Consider the following 14,805-nt stretch of genomic DNA (forward strand, 5'->3'; position numbering starts at 1 on the left):
AGTGAAAGCGGTTATACAGGAGGGTAACATCCGGGTCCGGGCACGGGGCATGCAACAGAGAGCCTCATCGCGACACCACAACCCGTGGTCAGGGTTGACGGCCACTTCGGCCTATGAGATCCCGTTCGCTGCCAGAGTGTCGTAGGGATGGTGTATTGGCTCGATCATGTGGAGACACACTTCTGACGACGTGAAGAATCTGGTGACGTTCTTCAAATATCATTATGCCGACTTATAATGGCCGGTCCCCTCATTCCCCAAACTATTCATCACTACGATGCACCCCGCGCTGCCGATCTTTATAATTTCACTTCTAATTGGCGTTAAACTGAAGCTTGACGCTTCTTGACGTATTTGATCTACCACCTGTTTGTTTCTTTGCTGCTGAGCGGCCGTATTATAATTCATCTTAACAATCTTTATTACCTTATTCGATTCATCAAAGTCACGATGCGCTTCTGTTCTGTGGTTGCTTGCACCCTCCTGGCGCTTGGCCAGACAGGGCTCTGCGATCGCCAAGATAGCCACCTGAGTTTACTGTCGGTATGATAAACCGATAGACCTGTCAGATGTCAGCAAGAAGAACATCGTCTCTTGCATAGCTGCAGTTCCTCTCTCGGCTCATCCGGTAACCTTTGAATTACAGGGAAGTGCCGCCAGCCGCGCTCGTGCTCTCGTCAGAACAGGTCTCGAAAGGCCCAGTTCCACAAAGAGGCAGATCAGCCTCGGGGACGGAGGCATCAGCATCGGCGGTGCGAATGGGCTGAAGCTCGGCGGTAAGGGCAAGGGTCAGGGTGCCGAAGCGGGAGGCAACGTTGCTGGCAACCGGACCGCAAATAACAACGCTGGCTTGACGATTGGAGGTGTTCAGCTCGGGGCCGACGGCAAATCTGCTGGAACAACCGGCAACAGCGCCCTTGACGCATTCTTGGGTGCAGCCAACGGAAACAAGAAGGCGGGCAACGGCACTGCAAACGCCGCAGAAGGAGCAGCAGCTCCTGGAAAACAGGCTGGAGAAGGCCAGAAAGTCAATGCCGGGGAAGGAAAAAAGAATCAAGCTGGGGAGGCTGCTGCTAAAGAGGGGCAACCTAAAGCTGTGGGAGAGTCGGAACAATTCAAGGACGACGCCGGAATTACTATTGGTGCTAACGGCCAAGTTCAGAATGGTAAGGACGTCACACTCATGTTCTCCTTCACATTGCTTACTTTTTCGTTGTAGTTGGTGGCAACCTGGGCATCACGAAGGGCAGCGATGGCAGCACTTCCGTCGGTGGCAAGTCTGGTGATTCGATGCGCATCTCTTGTTTTACTCCAGATTCCCTAACAGACATTAGGTATCAACATAAGCGCTCGGGAGGATGACGGATCCGATCACAGTAATGAAGACGGGCAACAATAAGCCAAGCCAACTTCAGCGGAGACAATTTGAGATGCCAAATCCTCTATCTGCTGTCGCCTCCGGGACTATTCGAGACACTCATAAGCTTATGTCCAAGGCGAGCAACTGTGTCAAGAAGGGTTGCTTTCATTGCAACTCTGGTTGAAGACGTACGTTTCTCTGCAGACATATACAATAGTCATGCACTCCTGCGAAGCATTGCGAGCTAGCCTGTTTAGCGGTGCTCTCATCCCCAGAACCAATGCCCGACAGCTGTCTCAATGTCTCCCACTTGCTTTATGCTGTAAATCCCAAATCCTTGGGCTCTTGAATAGTAGTTTAAAGACCGTTTGTGGGTCACGTATCCGCTATACAGCGATTTGAATCAGCACTGGGTTGCTGCCATTAAAGTGTACAACAGTAAGCATGTTAGCAAACTGAAGACCTAGTATCCTATTGTCGTTTTCGAAAATGGTATGATTTACATTGTTCTGGATTCCTCAGGGTTCGTTCGTTCGTTCATACGATCGCGCTTGCACTTTACGCGAGAGGATCCTAATAATAGGACATGTCATTTCCGATTCCACGATTGCAGGGTAACTTTGAAAGTTTTACTCTTGATTCATACAAACCAGTAGCAGCTATGGTTGGAGAGTAAAAGGCATTCAATTTGCATATAGCCTGACATACATGGGCCCGGCATTCGATTCGGTAGTTTTGTTGCTGACATGCTTCAATACCCCCTCTTCACATCCGCGAAACAGTCAAAATGCCTTTATCCCACCGGCAGACGAAACGCCACTTATCAAACCAAGGGCCTGGTTGGCCGTCGCGCGATATCATCGAGATGCCTACTGCTGGGGGGCATTTCATTGGCCAGAGGAATATTCGAGCACATAACGATGCTCAGAGTTGCATCTGTATTAAAGCTAACATTTAGAATCATTGTCAGTCGAAGAAGCGCAAATCTTATCAACGGATTTCCCGTCTTTGTATACTTATCGTATTTTTGAACTAGCTGGAACTAGGGAGAAAAGCCGTCCCCTTGAGCGGATCAAGGACAAATGGCCTGATATTCTCAATAAACTCTTCGTCGCTCTCGTTGCCTCGTAAGCACCAGCACCATATTGCCATCCCCAAGCAGCGGTCCCATGATAGCAAGGGTACCAAGGGTCTGTTGTCCATTGTCAACATCGCTTCCGCACACATTTGGTTGACCAGCAACCCATTGTTCTCATTCATATCCAATGACGCTGGATCAGTCGGCACCGTGCCGCCGCACCACTGCGCTAATGGGCTATCCCACACCATTAGTGGGAGAGGTAATGCAATTTGTAGCAGGGCAGGCTCTGCATTTCGTGAAAGTCGTAGCGGGGGGTGTGTCGTTATTAATAACGTTTGTAGAATCAGATGAAGTTTGAACTGAAATACGGCTAGACTGTGGGCCGATGCTGTCAGTTGCAAGTTGAACAGAGTATGGCAGTACACGGGCCCTATGCTGGGACTTTATTGGCAATTCTGTTACAGTGGGCATCTGTCGTACTGCACTAGGGAATTCTGGCACAACTCACCGCTGGTAAGACTCTCGAAAGATCCAAGTATAGCCGCTGTGCCAACAGAGTTGCGATCCCGCGTTGATCTTCGGTTGATCATAGACACCTGTGGCTTTGAATATCTCCAATAGTATGGGGTGGGTAATCATGACGCTTTCAGTGGATTTGTCTGCTCGGTATGGTACGAGAATCATCACGATCAGTGTGACTTGGAAGATAGGTAGTAAATCTGCCCTGGGTGACAACAAGCCTTTTCTAGAGTGTTCTAATAGATCAAGCTAGATGCTTATTAGCTATACTATCCTGTAGTACAAGCCTAGGCAAGTCGAGCGAATCAATTTGTAGATAGGGAAAATGCACAGAACCAAATGGAGGACGAGGCTTACAAGTTTGTTTCCGGTCTCTATTAAGAGATGATCGTGAAGTTTTATGGACAGGTCTTTCGATTTTGATGACCCGTCAAACCACAAGCCAACCGTGACGACAGCTCGTACCAACAGCCTGGGCTGCTTAGTGGTTTCGTACAGCCCCCGATGTAACAAAGGCCACTGCGGGTGGAAGTGTTCGAAGTAAACTATTTGAGACTGCAAACTCCTAAGTTCGGTTAGAAACCATTGAGATTCAGATGTATTGAAATCGATCGTGTCGATCATTGTCGCCATTGTTGACGGCATGATGGCTTGCATCGGCAAGCTGGGTGATGACACCCTCGATGCCAGTGGTTCGGGATGAGTGATGAGATTCGGAGTCGTTTCCGAAGCAGTAGAGGATCTGTAGGGTGATCGGGACGAAGGTTTTCCGCACGGCTGTGGCCATTCGCACGACTTGCCTTTGCCAATGCATGTCAAGCAGACGGGCTGCTGGCCGTCGCATCTGGTCTTTGTGCGGTGACACGGAATACAGGCTTGTGCTACCCGAGCTGGCGGAGCGGAAGGGCCATGGAGTACCATGTGCCTACGGAGCGTGTCTCTGGTTATTGGGGTCTATCAGTCAGTCCGTCGCCATAAATCTGTGTTGGGTACACACTGATTGGGAGCGGAATGATACTGAATAGTCAAAGGGGGGGGAATAGCGGGCAACTAGCGTCAACCATACCCTCTTGTAAAGTTCGCGCCACATGATGGGCAAGAAAAAGAAGGCGTTGAGGTGTGCTCCTTTTTGTGTCGAGTGAGGTGTTCTTTTCGAAGATACGATCGGCCGCAGCCTTCAAGGTCGCAAGTATAGGCCATCTTGGATACCTCCAGCACGAGAAATGTGAAGATCCATAGCACCGGAGATAATCTCGAAGAGCATTTTAGACCTGAAACAAAGTCTTTGAAGCGTTTTCAAACTGGCAAGATGGTCGCGTACGTAGAGGGTATATCTGTATGCGCCAGTTTTCCCAGCAGGGCACGATTATATTAAAGACGATGGATCGCTGGAAATCGGTATCACATGTCAAGGGGAATCAGGAACCCAAGAACTCGCCTAGTAACTTAGGCTTTCAGTAGAGAGATGACACAGCTACTGGTCCGAAGAGTTTCCCAGCTGAGACGCACCTCCATCCACTAGGTTAAGTACTGGAGCTCATAAAGACAGGCATGTGTTGCGATAGGGCCCGTTAAAGTAAGCAAGTCGTTGGTCCCTGCAATCTTGAAAGCCAGGGCTTGACCATGACCGAAGACTGTCAGAGATCTGTCTACCTTCTTTCACAACGTCTAGGTCGGCACGGCCACCGTTCGGCGGTTGAGACTTCTAAGCCAAGCCCCTCCCGTTTGAAGTAAATTGCTCCATGGGGGACCACGTATATCTTTTTACGAATTGAAATAATCTTTCTGTGGAATCGACGTTCCTATCAATGTCCACTAGATGTGTATGATGCCCTTTTTACTCCGCATCCATATTTATGTCATCTGTTGCAGACATCATGGGCCTCGTCATACTGGAGCTCGGCGCCGATCAGTCCGCGCAAGCGAGAAACGCAATCTGGCTTGGCTCGCTCTCGTCGGCCAAGGCCCACATCCCCCAGTTAGGATAGGACGCGATTATATCCGGTGCATAGTTCGCACAGATTTCTCTGAGGCCCGATCATCGGGCTAAGTATAACCTGTTGAACAGCAGGGAATAAAGATTGAGTAGGTGTGTCGTTCAAATTGAGTGAACTCAAAGCATTCAGAAACGTGTCGACGGGCGTCATTAATGGTATTCCGTGGTGAAATACCCGAGGGCTGTGAAATGTCTCTCCATTTGCTTTTACAATTGGCTGTCATTGACAGCACCATCTGGAAGTTCGCATCTGGTCCTTGACTTGTACCTCTCATACAATGCTTGAAACTTTAACATTCTATCAGCACCTAAATTTCTTATCCTCCACGGTACTTAAGCAGACAAAAGTAACTACTAGGAAAGCATTACTTTCATAGGGATGGCGTATGTAGAATGAAGTACTCCAGATAGTACGCACACCGTTTTCGCTGCTGTAGAAAGCATAATTATATTTGTTACTAATCAGTCAATTCAGCCAACCATGGTGCAACAACGAACAGTAAGCAGCCTTCGCACGCGGTTAGCCGTTGAATAAAATGGTCCTGCCGTGGAAAAGCGAAGAAAGGCCCAAATGATGGCTGCCTCCTAAACATCATCAGGCGTGCTATAGTATTAGGCGCTGCCCTTGCAGCTTCACGGGTATCTTATAGCAAAATTATGGACAAAGCTGCTCACTGCTGATACTCGGATTCCGATTGGTGTCGGTACGCAGATACCGGCCGTTTTGCGGTTTGAAGTATAGTCCATGCATGACACGGCGTTAAGCCGAGCCCCAAGGGCGCGGCACTGAGCCGCAACGCTGGATGCGCATCGGATGGATAACCTGGTTTGGTAAGCGTTGCGGGCAGTGCCGAGATTTCCCAGCAGAAATTAATTGAACTCCGCCATGATTCTGGGCGAAATCCACAACGGCGCTCCAGTCTCAATGTCTTCCAGATCAAGATCATCACTCAGCGGCAAGAAGCAAGTAGCACAAGTCGGATGCAACTACTGACGAGGATCCTCTGCCTAGAAAGTTAAGAACATAAGAGGTTACGACGCTGATTCTTTGCCCTTGTCTGAAACCCAGAACCCACGGACATCAACGATATGGCCGGTATACCCCCGATCGAATTGGCCATTACTGGGTTTACTAATGTACAACAAGGATTTTCCCGCTACTTGAATTGCACATTGATGGGTACAAGTGTTCTCCTTCGTCTGAATATCTCTGCTTAAGCCCAAACCTTCCGCTTTAGTAGGTGTAGCGGAACGACTTGTTTTCCCTATCTGTCATTGACTGCCAAACCTCCGGCGCCATGTAAGCGTCCTCGGACTGCTTGATGACCCCGCGTCTCTTGTTCTCGAAGCGGTAGTAGGCGTACAGGGCGAGAGTGACGATGGCGCAACCGGCCTGAGTGCCCATGACGGCGATCTTGGCCGGGCGGTACTCGGGCGCGTCCTTGGCCTGGAAGGTTTGTGGGCCGATGATGTTGCCCAGAGAGAAGGAGCCGGAGATGATGGCAGCGGCAAAAGCGCGCTTTGTAGCGCCACCAAAGTTGGCAGCGGTCCACTAGGAGTATGTTAGCGGGCTTTCCCAAACTCAATAGACTCTTGGACTACTTACAGCGTAGAAAACAGTCAGAGGTGCGACAACTGCGTTCACGAGGTATATGCCTGCCAAGCAGCCCGAGCGGTTGCTGACAGGAAGGAAAGACATCAAAGCACCACCAATGATGCTGCAAGCTGTTAGCGGATTCAATTCTCTCTTATGTCATCATTGCAGTCAACTTACGCTGGGATGATGCAAAGCACGATCCATGCCCACCGGTTGGATGTGTGACGGATACCATAGCCCACGAGAAGAGTAAAGAAGATGCTGACCACACCGGAGGGCATGTTCATCAAAGCTGCATGCTTCGGGTCGAAGCCGAGATTGCGAATCAGAGTGGCCGAATAAGTGGTGATAACACCGCTAGATACGGAAAGCTTTGGAGCGTTAGCCAAGGCAACCCATATGATAGGGGGAGGGTACGTACGAGAACAACGGCCATAGTCAACATGTACATCTGAGGGTCCATCAAAGCCTCAAGTATGTGCCCGGGGCGGAATTTGCGGCTCTCAATACCAGTCTGGTTAACACTGACATGCTTCAACAAAGCGACCTTCTCCGTGTCGGACAGCCAAGTCGCCTGCATGGGGGTGTCGGGTACAAAGAGGATGGTGCAGATGCCGATTGTCACGGTTATGCAGCCCAGAGCAATGAACATGATACGCCATCCAGCGAGGGCGGCGTTGGGAGATATGTTTTGGAAGGCGTACGAGATGGCGCCGCCGAAGATCTGGCCCAGGCCGAGACACAAGTACCAGAAGGAGAAGCGCGGAGCCTGCTCAGACTTGGTGTACCACTGAGAGCTGATGAGCATCAACGACGGGCCGATGGTGGCCTCGAAGATACCCAAGAAGACGCGCGAGACGAGGAGGGTCTGGTAGTTGTGCGCGGCGGCACCACAGGCAGTGGCGGCACCCCAAAGGATGACGTTCAAGCCTAGCCACTTGGCGGCCGGGGCCATCTGGAGGAAGTAGACTGAAACAAATTGTCAACCTTTGCGCTTGTAATTTGTCCGTTTTGAGTGATGTTTCGTAACTCGGTTTTCTCGATCGTCTCCTTTTCCAGCATGTAAGGGGGATGGGGTTACGCACTGTTGGGGATCTCGAAGCAAAGGAGACCGACGAAGAGGAAGGTGGCGATGTTGGAGAACTCATTGCCGACCAGCTTCAAGTCTTTGGGCAATCCCATCACAGCAGCGTACTACCGTCATGCATCAGGTTAGTTTCGATTTTTCATCGGAATGCCGGGCCTCAAAAGACACCAAGCAAGCACTCAAGACATTAGGGCAACGTACGTTGAGTATGACTTTGTCCAAGAACTGCATGGTGTAACACAGAAACATCAGCGGCACGATACGCCAGTCGATCTTGCGCCTGAGCGCATTGATGTCGACGGAGGTCGTGTCATTTCCAGCATCGCGGTGGTCGTTGAGATACTTCCACGCGGCGTCGACATTTCCCGAAGACGCGTTCGATTCAGACGAGACCGATCTCGCTAGCTCCTGGAGCTGCTTCTCTTCTGTAGACATTGTTGAGTTCGATTCTCTTTGCAGTTAAAGAGGGTGACAGTCAAGAAAGGAGGAAATTTGGCACACGGCCGGCCTCGATACACCAGGCCAGAAAGTAAAAGAATGGGCGAAGCGATGGAAACGCTATTTGTCTGTCATGTACTCGACAAGGCACCTGCGGGTTTATGATGGACCAAAGAACGTTGTAGAAATCTCCTTGCGATTTGCGTAGGTGTCAGATTGGAAAAGATGGCAACAAAGTTATAGTGTGAGAAGGGGGCTGCGATGGTGGTAGGACGAATAGGGTGAGAATAGTACAGTAAAGAAGGACAAGACGTGATTCGACTGATCGACTGATGGGCTTAGTATATCCAGGCCGTGATATAACTCTGCCAGCAGGAATACATGAGAACGGTGATACCAGCCGAGACCAACTGCGCACTATGGTGCTGCAAGCTGCGCGTCTTTGTACGGTCATACCCATGTCAGTACCAGAAATTTGAGATACTTGGTACAGGTACTCCGTATAACCCAACACAACCAGCTACCGGCGCAATAATTGAACGGTCTGACCACCCGACGCTGTTCCTCGATCCCCGCTTGAATCTATAGGGGTACCGGTACGACGCGGGTCGGAGTAGAGACCGGGGGCCCCGGCTTGTCCCGTTCGGCGATGAGAGGTGAGGAATATCCTAATCTCCGATGGATGGCGCATTCCCAGCCAAGGATCGCAGCCAGACAGCAGCAGCCGGAGCTTGGCTCGCCGCGGGGTCTTCTTCCATTCAAGACCCAGAAAAGTACCGCTCATGCTAGCTCGTCAATTTCTCGCCAAACCGGCCCGGTCTTCTCCCTACTTGTATCTTGTCAGGTTCTTCTCACGGGACCACGAGTCATCAGCCCAGGGAGGAATTAGAGTTTCTCATCGTTAAGTGGTCGTCGGCAGTGGGCTGACAAATTTTCTCCAAGGATGCATCCGCTGCGTTGGTGTCGACAACGATATTGAAGAGGCCGCATATACACATTTGCGAGGTCTAACCCATATCCAACTACAGCATAGCCACCAATTCCAAGTTTCTCAAACGACGGTAAAGTTTCTGCTTGTCCCAGGGATCTCGCATCCGTATACACACATCCGCACAATTCCGAAGCGGAAGTTTTCGCCTCATCTTCTCGCCTAGATGCAAGACTGCGGCGTAGCAGCTTCAGCGGCGAAGTTGATTGTCATGGCCTGCGGCCTGCAGCAAAACGCAATGCCGCTTAAGTCACCTCATTGTACCTGGACCATGTCTTCGTGTAGTGTCGAAGAGTGTTGGCTAATCGAGACCTCCATTGGACCCTTGCACAAGGGGTATTGGAGGGCTTGCCACCATACTGTGCCATGCAATCGTTCTCGTCACTATCACACATTGCGAAAGCGAACCCGATGTCTTTTCCAGTCAACCTTGCCCAACTTCCTTTCGGATAAAGCCCTGGCCGATGCATAACGAAAGGCAGGTTGGAGGCCCAGGAAAACTACATAATACGTTCAGAAACGAGATCTGCGGCATCGATGATCTACATGCGATGCTAGATAATCATCCAGCGTCGATGAAGAGCAGAACGGCGCAGCAAGCATTCCCCTACCTTTCTTGTTCAACCCTTTCCCCCAGCACAGGCCCTTTTGTGTCCCCTCTGATATAATCATTCGACCCATCACCCAGGAGAGAATTCCCACACGACGCAACCAGAGCGGCAAGACTGATTTTCTTCGGTATACGTACCCCCATCTAGGACCAATCTATAACCCTAACCCTTACACACTTCTATCTGACAGTAAAAGAATAAACATATACCATACGCTAAACTAACCACTGACCCTAACTACTGACCCTAACCATAAACCCTAACTTGTATCTATGAATTTTAGAAGAATCAATTATACCTTACCTGACGTACCCTCCTTCTTGATAGGGTTAGGGTTAGAGTGGGCCTAGGTCAGGTCAGCTGCATCCTGGGTTTTCTTCCATGGTTCGAAACCTGCAGGGGACTCCTCACCCCATGTCGATGGCCCTTCATTGCCCTGGTTGGCCAGCGCTGGCCCTGGTACACCTAAACCCTATCACATTGATTATATTGGGCGAGTTGGACGCACCCTTGGGACGTTTGACCATACAAAGGTTTACTACGCGGTGCCTCAACTCCGTCCCGACTACCCCAATATCATGGCCAGCCAGCGGTAGCTAGAGGCCAAAGGCATGGAGAATGCAAGCAACTCTGTGTCTCTACCCAGACTCCTCGTGGCAGCAGAGGCGGCCTGGTTGTTTTATCTGTCTTCTTTTCCTCCTGGTGGTTAAAGTGATGTCGCGAGAAAGGACAGGCGACACGATGTGTAATAAGTGTAGAAGGCGTCCCGTCCCGACCAGCTTCTCCTTGATCAGACCACTGCCCTCAGAGCGTACCCCCCGCAATTTTCAACTCCCAAGTTCCATGCTTGCTACTGGTAGTCCTGGTTCCCATGTTTTCTTTAGCTTCCTTACCTTGAACCTTCCCCGGCTTCGCTTGTCTTTTATTACAACGACCTCGCCGTTACTAGACCCGTGGCTCTCGCGTTTGTCTGTATAGATGAGGCGTGGCGGTTCTGACTTACACTCGTCTACAATCCAAAAACTTACACCGACTCGACGCCGGGGGCAGACATAACCACTTTCAACATTATAACGTACTCTGAATCTGTTACGCCACAAGCACAGCCGTCATCATGGGCTGGGTCGTAAACGCCACGCCCGAGGTAGAGGCCATCTCGCAATGGCCAACCATTATCGGCGTCACTTGCGTCCTGTCTTTTCTGTCTGTCACCATTGTCGGCTCTCGACTATGGATTCGGTATACCGCTAGAGGCTTGGCAGCTGACGACTGCATGTCGGCACTTTCTGTGGTGTTTGCTCTCATCTACTCCATTCTCACCATCACTCGTGAGTATATCCAATCAAGCTGTCTGACCTTGGGGCAACTCTGATGCAGGAGTGTTAGAAACAAGATACGGGCTTGGTCTGCCGATCAAGCTGCGACCCAAAGAAGACCTTATCAAGTATACTCGCGTCAACTTTGCTGGGCGACCGTTCTATCAACTTGGGATTAGTTTCTTCAAGATTGCCCTCTTGATCAGTTACCTACGGCTACTCCAGAGAACCGATCAGAAAGGCTACCGTCGAGCGGTGTGGCTCACAATCGCTATTGTCTTCCTTTCTCACCTGGCGTGCACCTTTTCGCTCATCTTTGCCTGCACGCCTGTCGATAAGTCATGGAACCCCCTCAAAGATGGGACTTGTCTCCCACCAGGCCCTTCTTTCACGGTATACGCCGTCGTCACCATTGTATGCGATGTCGTCGTGGCAATTCTCCCCATCCCGGTGTTGTTGAAGCTCCACGTCCGCATTGAAAAGAAAGCCGGCCTCATTGCCATATTCCTCCTTGGCCTCTTCACCACCCTCTGCTCCATACTGCGCTACCATCAAATAAACCGAATCCAGTTCGGCGACGGAAACTCCACAATGCTGGTTTTGTGGGGAACCATTGAGTTCAACGTTGGCGTAAGCTGTTCCCCAAGGCCCTTCCAACCCGCCACGAGCTGTACTAATGAATCCCGAGCAGAACATTGTGTCGTCTCTGCCGTTTCTCGCCCCGGTATTCATGAGGAAGGCGAAGAGCTACCGTTCAAAGTACTCAGCCGGCTCCTCGCACGGACGGGGTCAGATGAAGGGCGCCGAGAGATACAAGCTCAGCGAGGTCAACAACAACAAGAGCGTTTTCGGTTCGGCAAGCAACACCAAGGGCGACAACGACAGCGAAGAGAATATTCTTCAGGAAAACATTGTGAAGTCTATGACATACAGCGTTCGGGTCGAAGACAAGATGGATGACAAGTCTGGCTAGTCTGGGCCACGACCAAGAGATTCGGGAGATTTGGATCTTTGAGCGCTTATAGCTTAAGCAATATGCCCTCCCCAGAACAGCAATTGTACAGGAAACGTACATTATAACTCCGCAGATAATAATGAGATGGGCATCAGATTAGCTGCACTAATGATGGGGCATTTTGGCACGTTTTGGAATTCACTGCTGGACAGCGGTCACTTCCTATTGTAGACTTCGGTGATCTGGATGGATCTCACGCACAAACTCTTCCGCTTCGGCAAAGTAAACTATACCAAGATCGGGCATATCACGGACGGAAGCGAAGGGGACCTAGTCAGATACAGCACAGACTCATGCAAATCGCTCTCCACCGCGCGGGAGGGGCGGAGTGCAGCTGGGGACAGTTGCGTGCTATCATGACACCAAAGATATCCACATGTACAGTATGATGCTGATCCGCGTTTTAGAGAACATTATGTCCTCGGTCTTAATTTTCCTCAATTGGTATTTAATCTGTGCTATATCTTCCGATATCTTTACTCCTCGTCAAAGTGCAGCTTCATTTCCCGCTTGCTCAGCAGGGGGCTCGTAGGGCTTATCTTGGGCCAATCGTGCGCATCCATGCAGGCCCGTCTCGAAGCTAGCACACCTGGTCGGGCTCTGGCAACGACTTCATCCTCGTAGGCATCGATGGCAGTTCTCACATCTGTGAAGCCAGCGTCTAGCTTGGGTGTCACGTTCTCCGCGAAGTCTAGGACATCGAGAATAGCGTGGTTGGCGCCCTCACCTCGGTCTATGCGTTCCGTTAGCTGTTATACCTTGACTGTTATCACGAGATAGGTCCAAGAGGAGAAAACAAAGCCGTCTCCCATTTAAAGCAGCTTGAGGGGGCGGTTCCAAGAGCATGACGCTTTACTTACACATCGCCATAGCATGGAAGGCGTCGCCCATCAACACCACCCTTCCCTTGGACCTTAGTCCCTTTGGCGGAGGGTAGTCGTAGAGGTCAAGCTGTTTCACGTCGGTGTCATGAGGGATTCCAAGTGCAATGCCGCGAAACGGCTCCGACCATCCTTCGGCAAACGACTTGATGAGCTCGATCTTGCCGGCGTTCGTCTGAGGATAATCCGTCGGTTCCTGTTTGCCCAAGAATCCCGGTCGATTCGGCCAAGATATGCACATCTGGCAACTGTACTGCCCCGTGCTCTCATCGTTGTTCCCTGGGGCACCAAGCACTACGAGGCGGGAAAACGTTCGAATTAGTTTGTTTTTTTCTTTTTCTTTTGTTACTTTGTTACTTGGTTCGCAAATGCACCGGCGGGGGCAATTTACTGAAGAAATGGAATATCAACAGTAGGTTGTCCCTGCACAAGGTAGCATTGAGGGAATCAGGGACATCCCAATCCAGCATTAGGTCGAAACCTTAAACGGCGCATACTGGAAACATGGCGGAAACACCAGGAACTATCAAATGCGGCGTGGGTAAACTTACTGCTGAAATAGAGAAACGTGTCGTTGCGAGACGACGTCCCTTGAAGGAAGAAGGGGTCGAGCTCTCGCATTGGTGCCATCTGATCAGGCGACAGGAACACTTTCAGCCCGAGCACTCGGACCGGGATCTGGTATCTCGCGTGCTGGTCCGGGAACAACTGGCGTCGGACACGAGATGGGCCACCGTCGCATGCAACAAGTATGCGACCGGTCACCGATGAACCATCTTCGAAGAAAACGTCGACCGAGTCCTGCTTCTCCTCGTACCTTGCGAGGCTCTTTTCCCACTGCGCTGCGACTTAGCATTGCTTTCGGTAGCGGCATCAATGCATGCTGCCAGGCACCATGTCGAGTCCAAGAAGATGTGGCATACCTGGATATCGACATCTGTGGCAATTAACCGCCTTAGCCTCTCCCTCGTGACTCTGATTCTCAAACTCTCTGGTGCGCGGGGACTTGCACCCTTGAGCTCGCCAGTGCTGAGATCGAAGAAGGGGAACGCCGAGGCCTCTCCCCTTGTCACGGCGGCGCGGTCGACGTAAGCCTCCGGCAGCCGGGCAACCAAGTCTTCGGGCAGCAGGGACCGCAGCGCTGGCAGCGACCAGTGTAGAGTCAAGCCCCAGCCGACGCCGCGGGTGGTGAGGTCCGCGTCGCGCTCGTAGATGCGGAAGGGGACCGTTGTCTTGCGCAAGTACTGCGCCAGCAGCAAGCCGCTGACTCCCGCGCCAATGATAATGACGGGAAGGGGACCTGGCACCTGGTCTTGGTCCGCCATGGTGGTGTTTGGTATGTGCGTTCGTGTCTTTGCTTTTCTCTGCTTCCCACTGCGTGCTTTCTTTAAACCAATTGGGGGAGGGGGTGCACGTTGACAGAACCTTCGTCTCGCAGGGAGATGACAGGGAAATTGGAACAGTAGCGAGTGACTTTGTAGCAAACAGGCAATCAAACAAAACCGTTCCAGGCGAATGGCACCAATGAAATGTAGCAACAGCACAGTCGTATGAGAGGCATGGTTGGTCAAAGAGCTACCTATCCTCGCGCTTCGAGTTCGGAAGCCTTAGGGATGCAGTCCAATCTCACCCCCCCCCCCCCCCCCCAAATGGAGAAAAAATTATCGTTGTGTATCTTGTGTGTAACATAAACTTCAATTGATTTTTTTTATCCTTTTGGGGGGAGGGGTGGAGTTCTTGCGGGAAATACATGTATTTTTCTTTCTAGAAGGACAAACCGCCGACACCACATACGACCGTCAGAATTTCCCATCAAGTGAATCGTCTACCTCGACCGGCAAATAAAGATCTTTCCTCCGGCTCAAATAAAGCTTAATGGTGAAGCTCCTGACAGTTTGTTTTTCTTACTTCATTAA

The 14,805-nt window shown here is 50.9% G+C and overlaps 5 protein-coding genes across 5 annotated transcripts; 2 read left to right on the top strand and 3 right to left on the bottom strand.

Moving 5' to 3' along the window:
- Window positions 1-450: 450 nt before the first annotated feature.
- On the top strand, window positions 451-1,399 carry GLRG_01114 (uncharacterized protein; the record flags this gene model as incomplete). Its single annotated transcript, XM_008091799.1, has 4 exons — window positions 451-543; window positions 647-1,166; window positions 1,220-1,282; window positions 1,335-1,399. 4 exons carry the CDS (start codon window positions 451-453, stop codon window positions 1,397-1,399), a joined length of 741 nt encoding a protein of 246 aa, XP_008089990.1.
- A 1,546-nt stretch (window positions 1,400-2,945) lies between these two features.
- Window positions 2,946-4,160, bottom strand: GLRG_01115 (uncharacterized protein; the record flags this gene model as incomplete). Its single annotated transcript, XM_008091800.1, has 3 exons — window positions 2,946-3,209; window positions 3,309-3,900; window positions 4,027-4,160. The coding sequence occupies 3 exons, from the start codon at window positions 4,158-4,160 to the stop codon at window positions 2,946-2,948; spliced, it is 990 nt and encodes a 329-aa protein (XP_008089991.1).
- A 2,030-nt stretch (window positions 4,161-6,190) lies between these two features.
- GLRG_01116 (major facilitator superfamily transporter) lies at window positions 6,191-8,075 on the bottom strand (the record flags this gene model as incomplete). Its single annotated transcript, XM_008091801.1, has 6 exons — window positions 6,191-6,508; window positions 6,563-6,674; window positions 6,731-6,924; window positions 6,975-7,522; window positions 7,639-7,747; window positions 7,842-8,075. The coding sequence occupies 6 exons, from the start codon at window positions 8,073-8,075 to the stop codon at window positions 6,191-6,193; spliced, it is 1,515 nt and encodes a 504-aa protein (XP_008089992.1).
- A 2,716-nt stretch (window positions 8,076-10,791) lies between these two features.
- Window positions 10,792-11,966, top strand: GLRG_01117 (ATP synthase F0; the record flags this gene model as incomplete). The annotated part of the gene is made up of 3 exons (XM_008091802.1): window positions 10,792-11,005; window positions 11,064-11,623; window positions 11,685-11,966. The coding sequence occupies 3 exons, from the start codon at window positions 10,792-10,794 to the stop codon at window positions 11,964-11,966; spliced, it is 1,056 nt and encodes a 351-aa protein (XP_008089993.1).
- A 518-nt stretch (window positions 11,967-12,484) lies between these two features.
- Window positions 12,485-14,214, bottom strand: GLRG_01118 (FAD binding domain-containing protein; the record flags this gene model as incomplete). The annotated part of the gene is made up of 4 exons (XM_008091803.1): window positions 12,485-12,741; window positions 12,869-13,183; window positions 13,441-13,726; window positions 13,813-14,214. 4 exons carry the CDS (start codon window positions 14,212-14,214, stop codon window positions 12,485-12,487), a joined length of 1,260 nt encoding a protein of 419 aa, XP_008089994.1.
- Between the last annotated feature and the right edge of the window lie 591 nt (window positions 14,215-14,805).

This window comes from Colletotrichum graminicola (assembly GCF_000149035.1).
Source record: "Colletotrichum graminicola M1.001 genomic scaffold supercont1.3, whole genome shotgun sequence".
Classification (NCBI taxonomy): domain Eukaryota; kingdom Fungi; phylum Ascomycota; class Sordariomycetes; order Glomerellales; family Glomerellaceae; genus Colletotrichum; species Colletotrichum graminicola.